At 37.8% G+C, this 24,619-nt stretch overlaps 1 protein-coding gene and 1 non-coding gene across 2 annotated transcripts in view; one reads left to right on the top strand and one right to left on the bottom strand.

Annotated features, from left to right (window-relative positions):
* TANC2 (tetratricopeptide repeat, ankyrin repeat and coiled-coil containing 2) overlaps positions 1-14,856 on the bottom strand; it is a 340,845-nt gene extending 325,989 nt beyond the window's left edge. The window contains 1 exon segment of the mRNA XM_049778821.1: positions 14,766-14,856. Coding sequence (XP_049634778.1) covers positions 14,766-14,832 — 67 coding nt within the window. The 5' untranslated portion in view covers positions 14,833-14,856.
* Positions 14,857-17,614: 2,758 nt separating this feature from the next.
* Positions 17,615-17,721, top strand: LOC125995843 (U6 spliceosomal RNA). Its single transcript, XR_007491175.1, has one exon. It is a non-coding gene; the product is annotated as a U6 spliceosomal RNA (small nuclear RNA).
* The last annotated feature ends 6,898 nt before the right edge of the window (positions 17,722-24,619 follow it).

Genomic DNA, 24,619 nt, shown 5'->3' with positions numbered 1-24,619 from the left:
CTTCTATCTCCAGAAACACCCCTTGTATTTTACCATTTAAAACTATTTTAGCATCACCTGGACATGGAATGTGGAATGTTCCTAATAATGATACAAGTAAGCTGTTTGGCTTGACCACCAACACCTATTTCTGGAAATCCCCCTTTTGATCCCCAACATCATATATGTTCCCCAAAAGCTGCCAGAAGTAATTTTTTTTTTTTTGCTCTTTTAGGGTCACACCTGCAGCACTCAGGCATTACTTCCTGGCTCTGTGCTCATAAATCCTTCCTAGAGGTGCATGGGGAACCATATGAAATTCCAGGAATAGAACCGGGTCTGCTAAGTACAAGGCAAATGCCCTCCTTACTGTGCTTTCCTACTCTGGGTCCTGCCAGAATTTTTGAATGCAAAGGCAGGAGTAACAGGAGTACCACTGGATGTGGCCAGATACAAACAAACTAATGAACAGAGCAGACATGCAGAAAAACATAGAAAATAAATGCGTTACCCCACCTATTCTTGTTTGTTTGTTTGTTTGTTGGCCACACTCGGTGATGCTCAGGGGTTACTCTGGGCTGTGTGCTCAGAAATCTCTCCTAGCTTGGGGGACCATAAGGGACACCGGGGATTGAACCCACGTCTGTCCTGGGTCAATTGCATGCAAGACAAATACCCTATCTCTGTGCTATCGCTCCAGCCCCCCTCCCAAAATTCTGTCTAAAGGTTCACAAACTGTGAACTCTCCTACATGCCATTATGGTTTGACATGTTCTCTGTCTGAAATTTATTTTCTGTTTTTTCCTCAATTTGACTGCCTACTCTTAAATTCAATATGCGACTGTAGAGTAAAAAACGGAAGGAGGAAAGAATACATCAAAATACCTAACAATGCTTTAGCCTCAGACTCTGAGTTGGCTGGAAGGCAATCAGAAAAGAAATGGACTGTTCTAGTACAGTAATCAATTTTCAAGATGGAACAAAGAACAGCTATGGAACACAATATTCTGAATAAAGAATTTATAGCACTAGCCTACAATATATACAAACAAAATCAGAGGCAAAAAAAATGAGGTATGAAATAAAATTTAAGAAACAAAAAAAGCATTGCTAAACACTTTTTAAAGTTAGGGGTTTTCTTCAGTATCCTCTTCCTTATAACCAATCAGTATCCCCCTTCTCAAACTGTCAAATTCTTTGCAATTATGAGAGGTGATAGAAAAAATAGAAACAGAAATAAAAAGAAAATAGAAAACACAAGGGTGCTAAACACAAGTGATAAGTACAGTGGAGAGGACATTTACCTTGAATGCAGCTGATTTGGGTTCAATCCCTAGCACTCTATATGGCCCCTGAAGCCTGCCAGGACTAATTCTTGTGTACAGTGTCAGGAGTAATCCCTGAACACCATTGGTTGTGGTCCAAAAACCATACAAAAAACAAACAAACAAACAAGCACATTTCTTCTGAATATTTGAGCTTGAAAATCCTGACGGTTCAAAAACACAGAAAAAATCCAAACCATTAAAAAAGAAGGGGCTGGAGTAGTAGGTAGGGCTTCTGCCTTGCATTAGCCCAACCCAGGTTCAATCTCCAGCACCACATATGGGCTCCTGAGGACCGACAGGAGTACTCCCTGACTTCAGAACCAGAAGAAAGGCCTTTTCATTCTGTGTACTGTTGAGTGTGTGTGTGGGGGTGGGTGGGTGGGTGGGTGGATGGATAAATGGATGGATGGGTGGGTGGGTGGGTGGGTGGGTGCATGGGGGTGTGGGGTGAATGGGTGAGTGAATGGATGCATATAGTTGGATGGATGGATGGATGGATGGATGGATGGATGGATGGATGGATGGATGGATGGATGGATATGGATGCATATAGTTGGATGGATGGATGGATGGATGGATGGATGGATGGATGGATGGATGGATGGATGGATGGATGAATACGGATGATATAGTTGGATGGATGGATGGATGGATGGATGGATGTAGATGGATGGGTGGGTAAAATAAATCTATTCTCAATGATCCCATGAGGCTCTGTCTATACCTTCTTCTGTTTGTGATTCCTAGAGCCAATGTGATTTCTAGGCATGACACAACTAAGCGTGTGCAAGCACCACACTAAACACCCAGGCAAACACTTGAAATAGAATATGTGAGTTGTAAGCCAGGAGAGTGACCCTGGAAATGAGTGTGATCATAGCAGCAAATCCTATGAGCATTACAACCATAATATGCACAAGCACTGTGACTAAAGAGTGTGACCCCTGGCAAGTACCATAATCAAGAATTTAAGCAAAAAAAATGTGGAAGGAAGGAAGGAAGGAAGGAAGGAAGGAAGGAAGGAAGGAAGGAAGGAAGGAAGGAAGGAAGGAAGGAAGGAAGGAAGGAAGGAAGGAAGGAAGGAAGGAAGGGAAGAAGGAAGAAGGAAGGAAGGAAGGAAGGAAGGAAGGAAGGAAGGAAGGAAGGAAGGAAGGAAGGAAGGAAGGAAGGAAGGAAGGAAGGAAGGAAGGGAGGAAGGGAGGGAGGAAGGGAGGGAAGGTGGAAGGGAGGGAGAGAAGGTGGGAGGGAGGGAGGGAGGGAGGAAAGAAAGGAAAAAAGGAAGGGAGGGAGTAGGGAGGGAAGAAAGAAAGGGAGAGAGGGAGGAAAGGAGGTAGAGATGGAGGGAGGGAAGGAAGGAAAGGAGACAAGGAGGCAAGGAAGAAAGAAGGAAGGGAGGAGGGGAGGGATGGGGGAGAGAGCAACCGAGAATGTAAAAACACTGGTTTTATTTTCAGTTCTGGTTACAAGGAGGCTGGCTGATTCTCCCTGAGCTCAGAAGGGGAATCTTTAGCAAATGAATCTTTATAACAAGCACTGTAACTGCATCAATTAGTTTAAGAAAGTGTGTTATAGTTTGATTTATTGGATGCAAGATGAATGGGGAGGGGAAGAGATGACCTTTAAGAAAATTTTCTTCCTCACACCGATATTCACTGCAGCACTATTTACAATAGCCAGACTCTGGAAACCACCAAGATGCCCTTCAACAGATGAATGGCTAAAGAAATTCTGGTACATATACACAATGCAATATTATGCAGTCGTCAGGAGAGATGAAATCATGAAATTTTCCTATGCATGAATGTACATGGAACCTATTATGCTGAGTGAAATAAGTCAGAGGGAGAGAGATAGACACAGAATAGTCTCACTCATCTATGGGTTTTAAGAAAAAAAATAAAAGACATTTTTTGCAATAATTCTCAGAGATAAAAGAGATGAGGGCTGGAAGATCCAGCTCACGATATGAAGCTCACCACAAAGAGTGTTGAGTGTGGTTAGAAAAATAACTACACTGACAACTATCATAACAATGTGAATGAATGAGGGAAATAGAAAGCCTGTCTCAAATACAGGCGGGAGGGGGTGTGGAGGAGGAAGATAGGGGGCATTGGTGATGGGAATGTTGCACTGTTGAAGGCGGGTGTTCTTTATATGACTGAAACCCAACTATAATCATATTTGTAATCAAGGTGTTTAAATAAAGATATTTTTTAAAAAAGAAAATTTTCATTAATTTTAAAAAAATGACCCAGTTGTTCTACCAGTCTCTGAACAATATGTGCAACTCTTAAAAGCTGAACATATGACAATCCTTTTGCAGAGAGGTAAAAACAAGCCTGAGAACAATAATCAATATGCTGAAAATGGCAATGCAGGAAGAAGGAAAATCTAAAGCATACATATTCTACAACTCAAATTCTCCTCTCCACCCTCCTGTCCCAACTGTGTTGTATGCCACTGTTGGTCTAAGTATCTTTCCTCTCTTAGACCCTGAGCTCCTCAAGAGGAGGGGCAACATAAGCGATATCATAATGCATGGAATACATGAGCACTAAAAACAATTTGCAGAGCAATTTAATGAACCAGAGGGATAAGGAGTGGGGAGGGGGGAAAGGCCTAGGAATGACATATTGGCTAAAAGCATCCACCTTTTAAGTGCAAGTTCCATCCTTGGTGCCACTCACAAGCACCAAGCACCAACCCAGAGTCTGCTTTCTGGAACCCAAATGTTATAACAGAGCAATAGCAATCTCTGGAGCCCAGGCAGGTATGTACAAGTCCCATAACTAAGACACATATGAGCAGCTCCCCCAGTGATAAACCATGTGAACACCACAGTGACCCCAAGGTAAGCAAGACAATGAGAATGTGTGTGTGCACTATTAAATAAATGGAAGTCCCTGGAAAGCATATATAAGTACCACAACTGAGGAGGATAGACACCAGTTACCTCAACAACAGTACATGAAAGGAAAGTGGAGGGTAGAAAAATAAATAAGTAATTTTAAAGACTTTTTAAGCTGTTGAGCTTCTGATTTAACTTATCTATAACTGTCATGCCTCCAGAATTCTTTATTTTGTAAACCAAAAATCCCCTATATAGAGCAGTCACTTATACTGGATTACTTGGCCATTCTCAGCATTCTGAGAGATAAGTACAAGGGTTGCGGCACTTGTCTTGCAAAACTGCCAATCCCAGTTTAACCCTGGCATCACATGGTCACCTAAGCAATGCTGGGTGCAGTCATAGAGTTCCCAAAGCATAGTTGCATATGATCGAGAGAGAGAGAGAGAGAGAGAGAGAGAGAGAGAGAGAGAGGAAGATAAAGTAAATCAAATTGATCAGAGAAAAAGCTATACAAGATCTAACCAAATTCAAATTTTTCCAAAATATTATTTCCTCTAAAAATGTTAAGGGTTTTTTTTTGTCTTGTCTTGGTTAAGCCTCCAAAGCAGTTTTCAGGAGGTCCAGTAGCCCCTCCCAGCAATTTCCAGTCCCATGCTATCTCACTAGCTCTAAAAATTCAAATTTAAATAAATTTAACAGCAAGGAAGCAAACTGTAGGTGTTAAAATTTCTTTTATTCACCCGTTTAAAACCCTGCAATGACTCTCTTACAATTTTAAGGATCTAGAATTTTTAGCAAGGTGTACAAAAACACATCATTAATTGATGAGATAAACTTCCTTTCTTTCTACTAACTTCCTAATCCACCCTAAATTCAAAGAAAAGAGAATTTTGTAGTGCTACAATGAATGTTAAGTCTCCTCTATGTGGTACCGGAGAGATAGCACAGCAGTGTTTGCCTTGCAAGCAGCCAACCCAGGACCTAAGGTGGTTGGTTCGAATCCCGGTGTCCCATATGGTCCCCCGTGCCTGCCAGGGGCTATTTCTGAGCAGACAGCCAAGAGTAACCCCTGAGCACCGCCGGGTGTGACCCAAAAACCAAAAAAAAAAAAAAAAAAGTCTCCTCTATGTTTATCTACTGTCAAATCAGTTTTCTCTATAGGAAAATCTAATGCCTACTTATTCAGAATTCAGCTCACATTCTCCTCTCCACCCTGCCTGTCCTCCAACTCTGTTGGTCTAAAAAATCTTTCCTCTCTTAGACTTTGAGCTCCTGAGAGGAGGTACAACAAAAGCAGTATTATAACGCTTGAAATACAATGAGCAACATATAACATAATACAATGTAAGTTTGCATCATACTGTTCGAAACACAGTAAGCACTAAAAACAATTTGTAGCTGCAGTGAGGGCAGAAAAGTAACCACTATGACAATGATAGCTGGAAATGATCGCTCTGGACAAGAAGAGCACTAGGTGCTGAAACAAGGGAGGTAAAGTGATATGCATAAGCCCTTTCAGTAACAATATGCATATTACCCTTTCAGTAATAATACTGCACAGTGTCTAAAAAAACAGGAAGATGGTTTTCACCCAGGTGGCCCATGTTTGATTCCTGGTGTGGGAACAACAACAACAACAAAACAAAACAGGAAGAAAGGAAGGAAGGAGGAAGGGAGGGTGAGAGAGAGAGGCAGAGAGAAGCTGGGGTGGGGCAGGACAGAAACTGGGGACATGGTGTTGGGAAATGTGCACTGGTGAAAAGATGGGTGTTGGAACATAGTATAACTAAAGCTCAATCATGAACAACTTTTTTAATCAATAATATTTGGGGGCAGTAATAATTGTTTTCCACTAAAATACTAAATTATACAACTTTATATGACAGAGGACAGTGAGATAGTTCAGTGTATAAGGCACTTAACTAGCAAGCAGCAAATGTGGGTACAATCCTAGCACTACTCTGAGCCCCACCTGGAGTGATCCCTGAGCACAGAACCAGGAATAAAGCCTACTAGGTATGGCCCCCAAACCAAAATACACACACACAAATACATCCATCATCATCATCACCACCACCACAAAAGAAAGAGTTACTGAAGAACACTATTCAAAGGGGCTGCTAAGTTTTTTTTGTTTTGTTTTGTTTTTTGGTTGTTTTTTTTTGTTTGTTTGTTTGGGCTACACCTGGTGACGCTCAGGGGTTACTCCTGGCTAAACGCGTAGAAGTCGCTCCTGGCTTGGGGGACCATATGGGACACCAGGGGATCGAAATGCGGTCCGTCCTAGGCTAGCGCAGGCAGGCAAGGCACTGCGCCGGCCCCATCATTTTTCAAATGATTCAAGTGAGTGTTGACTAAGTTTTTGGACTGTTTAGTTTGGCAGCGGGTGGAAAGGGAGGGTCTTCGCAAGGGTGGGAGGAACATGGGTGTCAGGCTACTACCAGCAGTAACTGGGAGACCATGAAGGTCTGAAGATCTAAACTCAATGTTCCCATATGCAAAGCACAAATCCAGTCCTCAAGCCATCTCCAGCTCTAGCTTTAGTTAATTTTTTTTAAAATAATTTAAAGAAAAAAAATAGTAGATACTGGCAAGATAGCTTAGTGCCTTGCATCAGCCAACCCTGTTTCAATCCCTAACATCGTATGTATGAGTCCCTGAGTATCTCCAAGAATAACCCCTCCTGAGCACAGAATCAGGAATAAGCTCAGAGCAGAGTTAGGTATAGTCCAAAGCTCATACATCCATGTTATGACTTTTCAGAAAATTCATGCCATTTGACAAGTATTTATTAAGAAAATGGGCCAAAGAGATGGCTAGGTAGTATCTATTATTCCCCAAAAAAAGTATAGACTATCCTAATCTACTTTAGAATATCCAGGATGACATTCACCAAGTTATTTCCTAATCAAAACTACAGGCCGGGGCCTGGAGAGATAGCACAGCGGCGTTTGCCTTGCAAGCAGCCAATCCAGGACCTAAGGTGGTTGGTTCGAATCCCGGTGTCCCATATGGTCCCCCGTGCCTGCCAGGAGCTATTTCTGAGCAGACAGCCAGGAGTAACCCCTGAGCACCGCCAGGTGTGGCCCCAAAAGCAAAAAAAAAAAACAAAAACAAAAAAAAAAACTACAGGCCTCCTAAAATATTTAATGAACACAAACCAAATTTTGCTATAATTTTTAAATTTTAGATATTTCAAGTTAGTGTATACTGAGTAACACATAGCACAATTTTGGATAAATTAGATTATATTAAGTTAAATATATATAATAATTCAATAAATACATGATAAATTTCAGTCAACTATATACAGAGAAAAAACATCTGAACCAAATTTTATATTTTACATACATATTTTGAGAATATTTCAGTAGAATAGACTTATCTCAGAAATTAAAATGTCTTAGTATATAGTATCATAATTATCTCATCTAACATAATTATAATATTACCTCCTTGTCATATGTCTTACAGATTATAATAATTTTACAACATGTTCTACTTTTAAATTGTTAAGGCACATAGTTAATACTCAAGTACCACTGTAGAGACTCAAAATAAAACAATTAACTCATCGGACTTAAATTGATTGACAAGATAAATAATTATTAAAACAAGGTAAAGTAAAACACTTCCAAGAGAAACATGCAGTCTAAAAATAAAAGTAACAACTGAATGTTGTTTAAATATGGTAGGAACAGAGACAGAATAGTGAGAGGATCAAGAAAGGCAATGCTGGACCCTTATTCAGTTTGCAAGGCAAGTACATTCATTACTTAATGTACTCTCACTATGGACCCATTTTTAACAGTAAAAAAAATTTAATAGCTATGAAACTACAGAATAAGTGTCTGAACATTTTTTCTGTAATGGGTTAGATATAAAACATATTTTAGTTTCTGTATTGACTACAGAATTCGACTTGTATAGCATGAAAAGAAACAAGATAACAAATATAAAAAACAAGTGTGGCTGTATCCCAATAAAATTTTTATTACAAATAAATAAAAATTTTTATTACAAAAATGGTAGCAGGCCAGATTTGGCTTTCAAGACCTAGTTTGAGAACTACTACTACGAAAGGTGAAATATCTTAATTCTAGGTTTTCATGACCAGGACTTCTACAAATTTCACAGTGGCAACAATCTGGGATACTGGACGTTTGAGGATAAAGCTGAACAAGTTGTCTATAATCAAATGACAGGCACTTAGATTCCTGAATTTGAAAGTGATAGCACAGAACAGACTTACGTAGAATGTAACACAAAACAGAACTCACCCTGAACATCTAATAAAGTACATGCGATTCTAACATATGAAACTTCCACCTAGCCTATTCTCTCCAACACCAAAAACTTGTAAAAAAAAAAAAAAAATAGGAGAAATCTCTATCAGGTCTCTGGTCTTAATAAAAATGACTGTTACATGTCTTTGTTTGGTATCATGTTTTGCTATTGGATTTATTGACTAGTCTTTATTATATAAATCCTATATAATGAATGTAATTAAGATGATTTTAAATTTTTTCTAAGTTAAAACTATTTTCTAATGTTTGAAGGGGAGGTGCTGAGAATCAAACCTGGGTTGATATGTGCAAGATTACACTTTACCTGCTGTACTATTGTTCTGCCCAAAAAAATCAATGGCACTTTATGGAAAATAGTGACATTACTTTTATTAAATAACATGTTGAAATTTTTGCGAGTTGCTAAAAATGTTGTTGCTGTTGACTTTTTAAATTTAGTTACCAGGAATTACATGACTGAATTTCAAGCATACAGTGTTCCAACACAAATCTCTTCACTAGTGTTCAGTTCTCTCCACCAATATTCCCAGGTTCCCTCCCATCCAACCAGATCTATAATAGGTACTTAAAAAAAAATTCAGCACTGGGGTTTGCAAAACTGCCACTGACAGAGTTTCACGCATAGTACTTGACCATCTTTCAAATCCTCTTTTCTTCTCTAAGTGACTTCTTTTCTCCACCAATGTCACAGTGTTCTCTTTCCTATCCTATCAGCCTCCATCACATACATATATACCCACCAAGGGCAAGCTTCCTAAAGACCAGTTCTCCTATTCTTCATTAGAATTTTGTAATAAAAAATTACTAACTTAATTTTTCAAAAGCATAGAAACACATATGATCTTTTAAATCATTCAAAATAGTCACACATTTGTCTGCACAAAACTTAGGGGTACCAATCTGTTTGCTGCTCCATCATGCCAGGTGGGACTTGTCCCTGGATGATTTCACTACTAGAAGCAGAGCACCTCCCTACGCGGTGAGTCCCATCAGCCTCTATACCCAACCTGTGCTTTACTAAGGGCTCATGTCATGTCTCCTGAAACACGACAGATCTACACAACAAAGTACATGCTACACAGTTATTCTTTCTGTCATTCTGTGAGGAAGGGCAAAGAAAACAGAGAACAACCTCCAGCTTAATCTCTAAGCATCATCCAGGGGATCTAACTACAAAGAATCACCCCCTGCACAGCAAGAACACTGGAAAACCAATGAGGAAAACACACTGAAGCCCAACTTCAAACTGTACCATCAGCCATAGGAATTAAAACAGCATGGTACTGGAATAAAGTCAAAGACCCCCAGATCAATGAAATAAAGGAAAATATCCTAAAACAGAGTCTTGGGTATATGATCAGTTAATATTTGATAACAGGCAAAAAAAAAAACATAAAATGGACCAAGTGGTATCTTCAAAAAGTGAACACTGGTCAACTGTACAAAAATATGAACTCAGACCTCATTCTAATGCCATGCACAGAGCCAAATCAAAATTGATTAAAGACCTTGATACCAGACCTAAAACCATAAGATACACAGAGGAAAACTTAGGCAGAACTCTCCATGACAATGAGGCTAAAGGTATCTTCAAGGATAAAATACTACTGACCAAACAAGTGGAAGCAAAGATAATCAAATGGGACTACATTAAACTAAGATGCTTCTGCATCTCAAAGGAAACAATGACCAAGATACAAAGACAGCCCACAAATTGGGAGAAATTATTTATCCAGCATCCATCTAATAAGGGCTTAATAATGAAGATATTTAAGGCACTGATAAAACTTTAAAAGAAGAAAAATACCCAGTGCCATCAAAAAATAGGAAGAAGAAATAAAAAAAAAAAAAAAACCTCAAAGAAATACAAATGCCAAAGGCACAAAGAAAAATTTGCTCTGCATCACAAGTTATGAGGGAGATGCGAATCCAGACAACAATGAGGTATCTCACGCTACAGAAAATGGCACACATCAAAAAAAGGACAAGAACAACCAACGTAGTAATGGAATAACAAATGCCCAGAAACAGTGATGGGAACTGGTATTTAATAGGAAACATGTCACCTGGGGTGGCTGGAGGATAGAACTGGGTAGAAACTATGACTATGGAGGAGGGAAGTGCTCAATTAGGAGGAGAGGAAGAGGAGGAGTAGGAAATATGGAAAGATGGTAAAGCGTTATGTATCAGCAATAGTACTGTAAACCACAGTGCTGAAACTGAAAAAAAGGGGGAAAAAGAGCCTCTTATAGAAGCTGACTGTTGGTGGAAGGCAAACAGAGGATTGGGAGGATAAGCAGGCGGCATTGGTGAAAGGAAGTGGACACTGGTGAAAAAGATTGATGTTGAAACATTCTATGCCTGAAATCCAATCATGAATATTATAATTTCACAGTGACCAAATTTTAAAAAAATAGAATTTAAACGGAGATTTCATTTATAAATCTTTAGGAAAACAGTTATATACATGCATACATATACCTGTTTCTATACATGTACAGGTGCATACATGCATCTATTGTATGCATATGCAAATTTCTATGAATATATGCATGAATATATATTTTTTATTTTGTGAATATTCTTTTTATTGTGTGTGTATTTTTGGGTCACACCAGGCGGCACTCTGGAATTGCTCCTGGCTTTGCGCTCAGAAATTGTTCCTGGCATGGGGAACCATATGGGATGCCGGGATTCAAACCACCGTCTGTCCTGGATCAGTTGCATACAAGGCAAATGCCCTACCACTGTGCTAGCTCTCCGGCCCCTATTTTGTAAATATTCTTAAATCTTTATTCATGTTACAAGCATATACAATGAGCTAAGTGAATAGATTTTTGCTGTTTGATGAATTCAAAAAAATTTCAGGGAACCTTGTCTTGTATGCAGCAGAAGCAGTTTTCATATCATAAATATGAATTAAGTTCTAACATTCAAACTGATATTCACATATCCTTAGGGAAAATTTTACCTGAAAATTTTCTTTTGATATTACAGTTTATAAAAATAAATTCCTGTGAAATAATATCTAGTGTCCCACACAAGAATTTTAGATAAGCTATTTATAAAACACATTAAAGTAAGCAATTTCCCTTTATTACAAGTATTTTAAGACTAAATACTAAGGTGATTTACTAATCCAAAAACAAGTAATTGTACCTATGAAAAAAATTACCTTAATAAGCCCTGAAACAATAGAATGAAGTAAGCAACAAACTACCCATTAATCATTAAAGAAAAACCTACAGTGAAAAAACACTAATGAAGTAATTCTATAAAATATGTTCTCTTTTAATATGAAGTGTATTCTAGCTTTGGAAAATATCTGACATCTTTTTTATGTATTTATTTTGGTGGTATTAGAGATCAAACTCTCTCAAGAATGCACAGCATGCATTTTATCACTGAATTGTATCTCTGGCCCTGGAAAACATGGAGACAAATAAACACTTCTCTATAAATAGAATTCTTAGGGTTCTTTCCATTCAAAATGCAAATAACTAGTTTTGTACTTACTCTAACATCTACTACCCTAAATTATAAATATTTTATGTGGAAAAATGACTGAAGATTAAGTTATGAATAAAAGTTCCCCAAATTATTACTGATGTAATTAAATATTAGAAAATCAAAGGTATTAACTTTAGTACTCGACTTGTATGGATTTAATAGTATGATCTCTGCTAAAGCAGAATGTATTATAGTTTTAGAAGGGGTTGGTTTCTTTCACTATATTCCTTTCATTCTTCTCTATACTTAAATCGTTTGGCAGAGTAGGAAAGTTATAGCCTGCTTAAATAAAGGGTGAGACAGAAAGGAGAGTACTATTTCACTCAATAACATTACATAATTTTCTTCTTTGGTGTATTATAGACTTCTATCTATTACTATGTATAGAAGTACTATCTTTCAGATTCTTTTAGTGAATTTTCTCTCCTAAAACTGGGAGGTTTTGACTAATAAAAGACACCAATGACTAATAGATGACCCAAATCCTCTAGGAAACACATATGTAAATAATGCCTTCTTATTTACATATTGGTTAGAAATTGTTAGGAATCTTCTTTAATGGGGTGTGGATAGCATTAGAGATCAAATCCAGGACCCATGAATGCAACGCATATGCTTTACTGCAGACCCATATCTTCAGCTTTGCCTAGTATATAATTATTAGAAATGATTATCAGGAGTTGCCATATTTGAGAGAGGGAAGATCTTGTTGGAAGTATTATTCCGTAGAATTAATAAGTCTGCAAAGTATTAGGGCATACACAAGAGTGTTTATATAGAACTTCATAAAGGAGAAATAGACAGGTTTCCTTTATAAAGGAGATTGTAAGGGATTTTTTTGTTCATTTGCTTTTGGTTTGGTAGCCTACCAAGCAGTGCTCAGGGGTTATTTCTGACTTCCACTCAGCAATCCCTCCTGGCAGACCCGGATCACTATTAGATGCTGAGGATTCAAACCCAGGTCAGTAACATGTAAAGCAAGTGCCCTACCCACTGTACTATCTCTCCAGTTTCCACAATGTAAGAATTAACCACATATTTCAGTTATTTAAAAATAAGGATATATTGGGGCCAGAGTGATAGTACAGCAGTAGGGCATTTGCCTTGCATTTGGCCAGCCCGTACGGACGCAGATACAATCCCCAGCATCCCATATGGTCCCCCAAGCCTGCCAGGAGCAATTTCTGAGAGCAGAACCAGGAGTAACCCCTGAGCGCCATGGGTGTGGCCCAAAAACCAAATTAAATAAATAAATAAATAAATAAATAAATAAATAAATAAATAAATAAATAAATAAGGATATAAACTTATGAAAAACATCTTAATGAAATTGATATACTGGACTCAGTAATGGTAGCATTCACATTTCTTTCAGGTATATGAAATACTATATGTTGCGCTCACATGTATGGCAATTTTCAGGAAATATTAAAAGAATAAAATAGTACAAGATAATGTCTCTAGTAATAGAAAATAAGAATTTAATATCATTAATTAATTTAATAATATTAAACTAAGAAGATAACCAGAAAATTATTATTGGCTTTCATAGTAGTAGGTATACTTTGGTTATGAAGAAAAAAAATTGTAGTATGAGTTAAAAAAAGGTTTGCAGTGAATGACAATGGTTTTTTCCCTAACAAAAATTTGTAAAATGCTATTTAAGAAAAAATAATATTTGCAACCCATTAATCAAGAAAAACATTTTAGTATATTTTGATATCTCTCCACTAAGGAACAGTTTTATAATGTTTTCCCTTTATAATGTAAAAATTATTCCTTGTCCTTAAAAATTTTTTATAGGAGCTGGGAGATAATACCATGGCCGGGTCTCCAAACCGTAGCACAACATGACCTCCTGAGTATTGCTGTGTGCTGCCCTGAAGTCTCACAAGTATCACCAAGTATTGTCTCTGGTGACTGCAAGCACTGCTGGCATGACTGTAATCCCTGGCACCACAGGACCACAGAGAACCGTAACTTCTAGCCCTCACATAGAAATGCTGTTCCAGTTGGCTGTAAATCACTGAAGCCACAAGCTACAATGGTCCCCTATCACTGGTCCCCAAGCCCCTGAAGACCCACCCTAAAGGCCAAAATAAAATATTTTACAAAATGTACTTAAAGTCTAAAAATATTCATCTTATTTGTTATTTCAATTTGTATAAATCTTTGAGGACAGTTCTAATTTTCAACCCTCTTATTCCAAAAAAGCACTTAGAAAAAAATAATTTTACATTACTTCAAAAAGTCAAATCTGTAGCTAGAGAGAGAGCTCAGATGGCTTAATTTAATTCTTATTACCAAATGGTCCCTGAGACACGACAGATGCAAATTCTGAGCACAAATCTAGGAGTAGCTCCCTGAGCACTGCCAGGATATGGCCCAAAAACTGGAGGAAAGGAGGAGTAATGAAACTAAATTTATACCTAGAAAGTTTTTAATAAGTATAGCAAAGAAGTATTATGCTCACATGTATTACAGATAATTCTACTTTGTAAACATTTCCTTTACCTGACTGTTGCTTAAGTATTCCTATTTCTTAATTCTGAAAATCAAAGAAAGCAGAATTCCTTTCTTATAAATTAAATACACCATTTAATAAACAAATATGTAATGTGCCATAGCACTAGTATCTAAATTATCACAGAATGGGTGTGGTGTTGAAATGATGGTAAAATGAAAGGAAAAGTATAGCTAACAGCACTGTAAATCCCGGCATCTCAATTAAAATAGTAATAAAATAATAAAATGACATATCAGAGAATAGCAGTAGCATAAGATTCTTACCACTTGATCTGTTTTTACGACTTGACTTCCCACCAGTAAGAAGCATCTTGAGACTATTCCGAAACATGGTTGTGCCGTTTTAGTGCTAACAAAACTGTAAAAGAAAATATAAAAATGCACTTTAGAAAGCAGTAATTTTTAATCCAATATACTTTAAGAATTAAGGGATTACAGCAATAATATAGCTGGTAAAACACTTGCCTTGCAAGCAACCAACCCAAGGTTCTATTCCCTGCATCCCATATGGTCCCCTGAGCACCACCACGAGTAATTCCTGAATGCAAAGCCAGGAGTAACCAACCCCTAAGCCTCACTGGGAATTAACTATGTTTAAATATATAGTACTATTTAAATAGTTAAATATTCCAGTCAAAGCTTACTATACTTTGAGTACTCTAAAGGGATCGAATATATATATATATATATATAAAAAAATAATAATAATTAAGTGGGGCCGGAGGAGATGGCACAGCAGTGTTTGTTTGCCTTGCAAGCAGCCGACCCAGGACCTAAGGTGTTTGGTTCGAATCCCGGTATCCCATATGGTCCCCCATGCCTGCCAGGAGCTATTTCTGAGCAGATAGCCAGGAGTAAACCCTGAGCACCATCGGGTGTGACCCAAAAACAAAACAAAAAAAAGAATTAAGTAACTATAAATATACTCTAACATTTCACTTAATTTCTCATTTTTTTGCATATTTTCCCATCTGACTCTCTTTTTCTCTCTCGTCTCCATTTTTATCAGAATACATAGCAATGGGGATAAATCCTAAAATAGTTCAAATCCCAAAAGATTTACAAATATTACTTTAGTATATTTAAGGAAGTCGTCCTTTTCTTCTCCACCCTAAGTTTACTTTAAGAGACTGAGGAGTTGGACAAGAAAGATGTATATTGGGAAGGGCATATGCCTTGCACAAGATCAACAGTGGTCCAATTCTTGGAACCCCACAGAGTCCTAAAACCTTGTCAGGAGAAGGGCCTGAGCACCAGCCGTTATCTCCCCAACCTTCCAACCAAAACAGAAAATCTGAAAAATAGAAATTCTAAGTTTGACAGGTACTCATTTACGTGAAAGACTTGAGGATGTTGTATGTAAAGAAAAACATAAAATATACATATTTTAAAATATATTATAAATTTACATAGCAAATCTTTTAACTCTTCAATTAATATCTTAGGAGAATGAATGTTTCTTATATATCATATACTGTGTGTACATAGTGATAAATATATATTAAAAATACTCTACATATACTTAGTACAGATCAAAACCCACTTAAAATGGATGGCATTATCTTTATTTGAAAGAAAAGAGATCTAAACTAAGTAAATAGCAGGCCCACAGTGTACAGTTGGCCACAAGGCCAAGCCTCTTAATCCTTGTATTATCTCTTTTCCCCTCGAGCCTATTCTTGAGAAATATTACCTAGATTAATTAAAACTATGATATCTAAGCCTGATTATTCAAATTAAAAGTCTCAGAAGTATTACTCCATTTGGCTCTTTCTTTAAAATATTTATACATACATACATACATACACACATAAATGCTGAGTCGGAAAAAAAGCTCAAAAGATTTAAGGAAGTTATTATATATAACATTGGATGGCACACATGCTTTGCATGTCTGAAACCTAAGTTCCATCCCTAGCACTCCCAGGTGACCCCGAAAGCAAGAGTAACTAAATATTTTTTGAAGTAAAAATAGGTTTTATTAGGAGGTACTGAGGAAGGGGAGGAAGAGGATAAAAAAATGGAGAGAGTAACATGTTCAAGAGAAAATATAAGCTTCTCCAAAGATGAGAAGAGCCCCTATACACAACCCAGCATCAAAGTAGCAAAGTCCACATCTCAAAAGGGGAGACACAGGCAACATGTGTAGGCTGGCAGAACACAAATGTATAGTATCGGCACATGTGTCCAGAGAGTACATAATAATCCCTAAGTAATATTTAAATGTAGGCACTATCACATTAATTTGTTTTATATTAATCTAGTGAGTTTATAAAGAAGGTTACTGGTATTGGGTTTTGAAAATGTATCAAGACAAATCAGAACAAAACAAATAGAAGCCATCCAGCTCTCATGGACACTCTCCACAGCTCACACGGAATCAGCATCCCCATGCTGAACTACAAATGGCTCTGAGCTGCTTCTGCTTCTCCTGCCTCCAAGAATTGTTCTTAGCTGACTAGAGCCACCAAGACTGATTAATTTAAGGGTATAAAAATCAGCTCACTGACCCAAGAAGGGAAAACTTGGCTCGTAATTTATGCTCAAAAGCCTTCTTCCTACACTTTATTTCTCTTTGAATTCTGGTGTCTTTATTAGGTTAATAATCTGGCTAGTCAATTTTTTATTCATTTTCTCTAATGATAAACATTTGTTTGTTGCCAGTTCCTCTCTGAACATAAGCTTTACCAGCAAATGAAAGTTGCTTGTTTAATGGAATTTGCTTGTTTAATTCATTACTGCAAGTCCATAACTGTACTGAACTCAGAATAATATTTTAAAACAATAAATGCTAAATAAATATTAAATCCATTAATCAATTGTTTCTTCTGCTTGTATTAAATCCCAGAAATTTTTGTGCACATCAAATACCTTACAGAGAAATCCTGTCTTCCCCTTTTTATTCTAGTCCACAGTGTAAGCTCTCAATATTCTTTTTTTTAATTGGAGGAGAGGTTAGAAAGATAGTACAGTGGGTAGGACGGTTGTTTTGCACACAGTTAACCCAGATTTAATCCCCATACCATAAGGCCTCCTGAGCCTCATCAGGAGTGATTCCTAAGCAGAGAGCCAGGAGTAAGCTCTGAGCACTTCCTATGAAAAGAGACAGAGAAGTGCTCGCTTTGGCAGCACATATACTAAAATTGGAACGATACAGAGAAGATTAGCATGGCCCCTGCGCAAGGATGACACGCAAATTCGTGAAGCGTTCCATATTTTTAATGTAAAAAAAAAAAAAAAAGAAAAAGAAAAGAGACAGAGAAGACAGACAGAAACTCCCAGCCTAATCCCTCAGGATCCTCCAGGTTCTAACTACAAAGACTTAACCACCCCAACCAGCAAGAACATTAAAAAACCAATGAGGAAAGCCAATAGAAGCTCATCAAGTTTAATAAATGAAAAGAGTTACACCAAAAGCATAAACAACAACCAACTTAGTAAATCCTAACCTGCCAGCAATGACTTTAGTGACACCATGATGAGAATATTTAACAAACTCAAACTATGGCATGAGTAATCATCAAAGTGCAAGAAAATGAGAGTCAAAATAAGAAATTTACTACAACCAGAAATGACAGAAATAAGAAACATAGTAGGTGATGTTAAAAAAGAATAAAACAGAACTCTAAACAACAGAATTAACAGTTGAGCTGAGCAAAAGATCCAAATGAGATGAAGGAAACTGCTAGAAAACAAAAAGTGGAAAACACCTGAGTAGAAATGACCAGTACACCAAGAGAACTACAGGATGAGCTCAAAAGAGAAGCATCACGAAATTCCTAAAGAACAAGAAGGTAAATGTGATGAAGAAACAATGCTTATCATAGGCAGGAATTTCCTAGACTCAAAGATTACAGGCACTGAAATCCAAGAGCCACACAGGTCCCAGTGTAAACAGACCCAACTAGGAAAACTCCAAGACACATTTGTACTGAGACAAAAAAATTCACCAAGATCGGTAAAGCAATGAACATAGAGGAGATCACAAAAGATTCAAAGCAGACCTCTACCATGAGACTCTACAGTCAGAAGGGAATGGAGAGATACAGCATAAAAACTTGCAGACATGAACATCTCACCAAGATACCCTATCCTAGATTATCATTCATATTTGAAGAAATAACAGCTTTAGGAACAGGCAACAGCTTAAGGAATTCACAGCCTCAAAACCAGTTTTACAAAAAGCATTAAAGAAGCTTCTTGAAAGGACAGAGCAAACTTCTTAGCAAGTGACACTGAGTATATAGCATTTATTCATGGTGCCCTCTACTAGGACAAACTGGTGAAGGGAAGGTCACATTGGTAGGTGTTGGACCATTTATGCCTAAAACAACTGCATTATGAATAACTTTGTAAATCATGGTGTTTTCAAAAACAAGTACTAATTCTTTGTGGAGAATTTTAGAGCTACATCCAGTGGTAGCTCAGGGCTAACTCCTAAATCTGTACTCACAGCTCACTCCTGGAAATGTTAAAGAACTCATATGTGGTGCTGGGGATTGGACAGAGGTTGGCCACAGGCCAGATAAGCATCTCAACCCCAATACAATCTTTGACACCTTCATTGTCTGTGTGGTTTTTTATTTTAGTATTTGTGTGTTTTTTTTCTTGGGGGGGCATACTTGCTGTGCTCAGGGCTTATTCCAACTGTGTTCAGGGATCACCCTTAGTGGGGTTTGGAGGACTATATGGGTCTCCCCTCTCCTCTATTCCCCTCGCATGCCCTTCCCTTCCTTTTCCTCCCCTCCCATCCCCTCCTCTTTCTTCTATTTCTCTATTTCTCTCCTCTCCCTCTCCCACTTTCTCTCTCCCTCATTCCCTTCTCCCTCTCCTCCCCCTTCTCTCTGTCCCAATCCCTCCCCCCCTCCTCCTCTCTCCCTCTCCCTAATCACCCACTCCGTCAATAATGCTACATACGAACAAATGAATAGATTGAGTAAAAATCTGACTTATCACAATATTAACCTGATGTTACAAGGGGATACAATCAAATGAATTTCAACAAATAAGAACAGGTTATGATGGAGCCAGAGCAATAGTAGAATGGGTAGGGCACTAGCATGCAGTGGACCTGGGTTTGATCTCTGAGACTACATATGGTCTCCCTGTGCCAGCCAGGAATGATCCCTGAAAGCTGACCCAAGAGTAAGCCCTAAGTATCCATGAGTGTGCCCCTCACCCAACCCCACCCGCTGGGAAAAAAAAAAAAAAAAACAGGTACGAGTTAACTAGGAACTACCTACCAAGGGTGAATGTGTACACAGGAAAACTAGGAAAAAGTACAGAAATTTTAGACCAATTCAAAATTTCATCTGAAACCATATTTCAAATGACTGTTAAACACAGATTTCCCTAACGAACATGTTCATTCTTCAAAAGGAAAAATTTAATAAGCACAGAGAATTATTATAAGGATTATATAAGTTTGCTAAGACCAGAAGTAAAAAATGAATTAAATTTCTTATCTAAAAATAAAGGTAACATTCAGTTATTTTAAATATAAAATTATAGGTAAAATAAATTTATTATAATTATGATCAGTTTTAAATATTTTCTTTCCTAGTCCTAAAACATCTTATTGAAGATAACAAAAATAAAACATGCAAAAATTATTTTAAGCAAATTACCAGTTTGTAGTTATATTTTAATAAAATGACTTTCTGCTTCAGATTAACAAAAATTGTGTTGTAATAAAATATTAATAAAGAAACTCGGGGCCAGGAAGGTGGCGCTAGAGGTAAGGTATCTGCCTTACAAGTGCTAGCCTAGGACGAACAGTGGTTTGATCCCCTGGCTCCCATATGGTCCCCCAAAGCCAGGAGCGATTTCTGAGCGTCTAGCCAGGAGTTACCCCTGAGCGTCAAACAGATGTGGCCCCCCCAAAAAAAATTAAAAAAAAAATAAAGAAACTCGACCAAATTGAAGCTAAGTGGAAAGTGGCAGTTGGACTAACTAGACTGAAGTAACATATGATTAAATTTCACTCTACTTTTCCAAGTATTATTTCTAAATGTTACAATGTCAAATCTCAGAAATAGTTAAATTTGAAAGAAGTGAATCTCTGGCAGAAGAACAAACATACTTTTCACAGGGGCTCCAATCATCTCTTCTTTTGTTTTCTTTACTACTCCTACTTTGCTGCTGCTGCTGCTGCTGCTGCTGTGATGCTGCTGAGGTGACCAAGCTGCTGAAGTGACCAAGATCTGCAAGAATACCTATGTGCGGAGCTTGCACAGAAGCATTTTCTTTTTTAAAAGCTGTAATGCTCTCTGCCAGTCACATTCCAGTTAATGGTGCTCAAGTACTCAGGGGTGGTGCTCACCTAAAGTGTGCACACCTTTAGCCGGAGGCTGCACATAGCAGGCACTCTTCGTTGAAGTACACGGTGATGGCTTGATACACAGGCATCAGCTCACCAGAGGTTGCCTTTCTTGACTGTGGAGTTCACACACCTTATCAAATCATGCTCACCAGGAGTCACACCCTTTTTGGGATGGCTTACCCACCCTGGGCTGAGGTGCAACTAGAAATTGCCTTCAGTGTTGGGAACAACAGACAACACAGCTGCCAGGCTCAAAGATCAGAGTTCCCACAATCACGAGGTGTGAATGGAGGACAATGGGAATTAGAGCTCAGAACCATGAGCTGGAAGGGCATGAGAAGCTTGGAAACCACCACCCCCCCACACACACACACATACACACTATTCATCCAAGCCTCCCAGTCATTTCTAATCATTTCTAAACATTATCTTGTCTATATAGGCACTAAGTTTCTTAGGTTTGTGAAAGCTAGTCAAACCATTCAGGGAAATTTGACTATTCTCCCTAAGAATAAAGACTCTGTATCTTTATCTCAATAAATTATTGCTCCATTTTAGAATATTCCATTTTACTTTAAAATGTTTATCCTTCTAGAATATTTGAAGCCCTTTTCTTAATTCTGCTATTCAAAAAAGAAAAGGGAACATAACATCATTTTCATTTTTCAAATATGTATATAATTAAGGATGTAATAAAGTTAATAATTCTGAACTACTCAGGATAAATAATTAACATTTCAGTAAATGTCACTTGAATTCTGCAAACCATTTTTTTTTAAAATATCTTTGTTGGGCCAGAGCTATAGTACAGCGGATAGGCACGTAGCTGACCTGGGTTTGAACCCTAGCTACTCTTATGATCAGTCCCCTGAATGATTCCTGAGCTCAGAGCCAAGAGTAACTCCTGCATACCACTGGGTGTGGCCAAAAAATCTCTCTCTCTCTCTCTCTCTCTCTCTCTCTCTCTCTCTCTCTCTCTCTCTCTCTCCATATATATATATATATATATATACACATACATACATACATACATACATACTTTTCCACCTTAAATTATTTGATTTTTTTTTTTATCCTTTTTTGGGAGTGCAGAGTAGGCCACACCAGTCAGTGCTTAGGGCTTGTTCAAGACTTACTCCTAGCTCTGTGCTCAGTGACCAGGAATGGTTGTGCTTTGAGAACCATATGTGGTGCCAGAAACTGAGTGAGGGATTGAATGGGGGTCAGCAGCATACTTAACCCTGTACTATTTTCATAGCCCTGGGTTATTGTTTTTTTCTTATTTTTGGTTTTATGACATTGGATTTTTCTTAATTTCCTCTTTGCTTTTTATTTCTAGAAACAAGTTTACTGACATTATATCTATTAGATAAATCCTATTGAAACACCTTTAAAGTCCTGTTAAATCTAAGAAAATGTCTCAAAAGGTAAGGAGAAGAAAATTATACCATAAATGTTGATCAACAGATGTAGCGAGGAGGGATAAAAAGGGGGAGGAAGAGAAGGGGAAGAATAGTGAGTAAAGTGTGGAGAGAAAAAAGAAACAACAAAGTTATTATTTTTAGAATTCTAAGTACAAATCAAGACTGTACACTGATTAAATGATGACTTAGTATAATATAATCTTCCCCACTCAGGCAACCAGCAAAATTCTTTTACAAAATCCTCTCTTGTTATTACCCCCAGAGTCCCCTTGAAAATAGTCTATTGACTATTAAAAGTAATCTATATATCCTTATCGTAAATGCAATCCATTTTCCAACCTAGAGCTTCCTCTTAGCACACACATACTAAACAATTCCAAAGAACTTTGCTGATGTTACAGAAAAAGATATGATAGATAATAATAAAGATGTGACATAAATATTGGGAGAATGTGGCAGTATCACTTTATAATATCTGAAATGGAAATGCTAAACAGATTAATAAGTAACCTTGATTTTTAAATGTGCATTTTAAAATGTCTAAAGCACACCATAATTCTTTATATAAGAAATGTAAACTGGCTAAAAATATAAATAATATCCTTATTTCTTTAGTATTTACTTAGGGAACACACACACACACACACACACACACACACACACACACACACACACACGTTTCTCACTCTAGATTGGACAAGCCAGATTAAAACTCAGATCATACACCCATTGCTAGGTCTAAACCTTAATAGGCATTTAGTGAACATTTGGTGAAGGCAAGAGAGATTAAAAAAAAAAACTAAGTCATAAGTAATCTCATAGAAATAAAGAGATATGTAAGAATGGAAAGCCTCAAGAAGTATGCTTTAATCTATCGTTAGAAGTTAATAATTGGGGGAAGGCACGAAGCAATAGCACAGCAGTAGGGCATTTGCCTTGCACTTGGCCAACCCAGGACAGATGCTGGTTTGATTCCCGTCATTCCATATGGTCCCTCGAGCCTGCCAGAAATGATTTCTGAACACAGAGCCAAGGGTAACCCGAGCGCCACCAGTGTGACCAAAAAAAAAAAAAACAAAAAAAACCCACACAAAAAAGAAGTTTTCACCTCTCTTCTCACTACTCCCTCTTCCTTTTTTTTCCCCCTATTTAATCTTATTTTCCCTTTCTTCCCCTTCTGCCCCTTCCAAATACTCTCCCCTATCCCCCCCTTCCAGGAATCCAACTACCCCTTCAACCCTCAATCCCATCCAGATTTTTCAATTTATTAAAACTCTTCACCCTTAGTTCTTAATCTATTAGGCATCAAGACTGACCTTCTACCCCAACGAACCAGTACCCAGTACCCCAACGAACCAGTACCCAGCATCCGAGCAAAGGGACATCCACTCAAACCCACACATCCCCGGCAGGAAAAGACAACCAACACCCCTACTGACTCATGTTGTGTGGCTCTCCCTACCAACTTATCCTAACATGGATTGTTGCTGGATACCTGACTTAGCCCTAAAAAGACTCCCAATGCAAGAACTTTACACAAGAGCCCCACTCAAATCTTTTACCAATCTCAGGAAGGGCAAGATGTGCGATGAAAAGGTGCCTGAGAACCCACACTCCACAAGAAAATCTCAAAAGGCAATGGGGAAACTTATACTTCCACCATAAGTATAAGACCTATATAACACTACCTCTCTATTTTTTATTTCATTTTACTTAAAATCATTTTTTACTATACATATGTGAGCAAATATATATTTTTTATTTCTATTTTTTTGGGGTGTGTGACTTGTTTCTCTGTTCTTTTCACCCCCAAATGCACTGGCAATATAATGAAGCACCATTTCTTCCTGCAAAGGCACACTAAAAAAGGGGAAATCCCACGTATATAAACAAGCTCTTATCTACTAGGGATAAGAACTCATACTTATTTACAATACAGGGGAATCTCCCACCTTGAAAATATGTCATGTGGATTCATCTTAGACGACAGAAGATTATTCACCGACCATCCAGACTTGAATCCTGAACCCCAGACATAGAATCGACACAGTTCTTCACAACAGCTACAGGAACCAAAGCCCATCTGGGACATCCTGAATACTACTCGATCTCCAACATGTGCCAGTTCTAATATGATATCCTGACAACGAGGAAATTGGGAACAAATGGACATAAGAACAGGTTATTCTACCTTACCAACTAATGATAAACAAAATCAGAAGACTTCCCACACTATGGGCTGTGCAAAAGCCAAGAACGTGATCTACAGATGACCGGCTGATAGAACCATGACCGGGCAGTATGTATTCTGGGACCAACAAGAAAGCCCTAGTCCAGGGTTTGGTCTACGTCCTGCATAACAATCATGACCT

The sequence above is a fragment of the Suncus etruscus genome, chromosome 1 (genome assembly GCF_024139225.1).
Source record: "Suncus etruscus isolate mSunEtr1 chromosome 1, mSunEtr1.pri.cur, whole genome shotgun sequence".
Taxonomy (NCBI): Eukaryota; Metazoa; Chordata; class Mammalia; order Eulipotyphla; family Soricidae; genus Suncus; species Suncus etruscus.
Note: the sequence above shows the minus strand (reverse complement) of the source record. Positions and strands in the feature narration are given on the sequence as shown.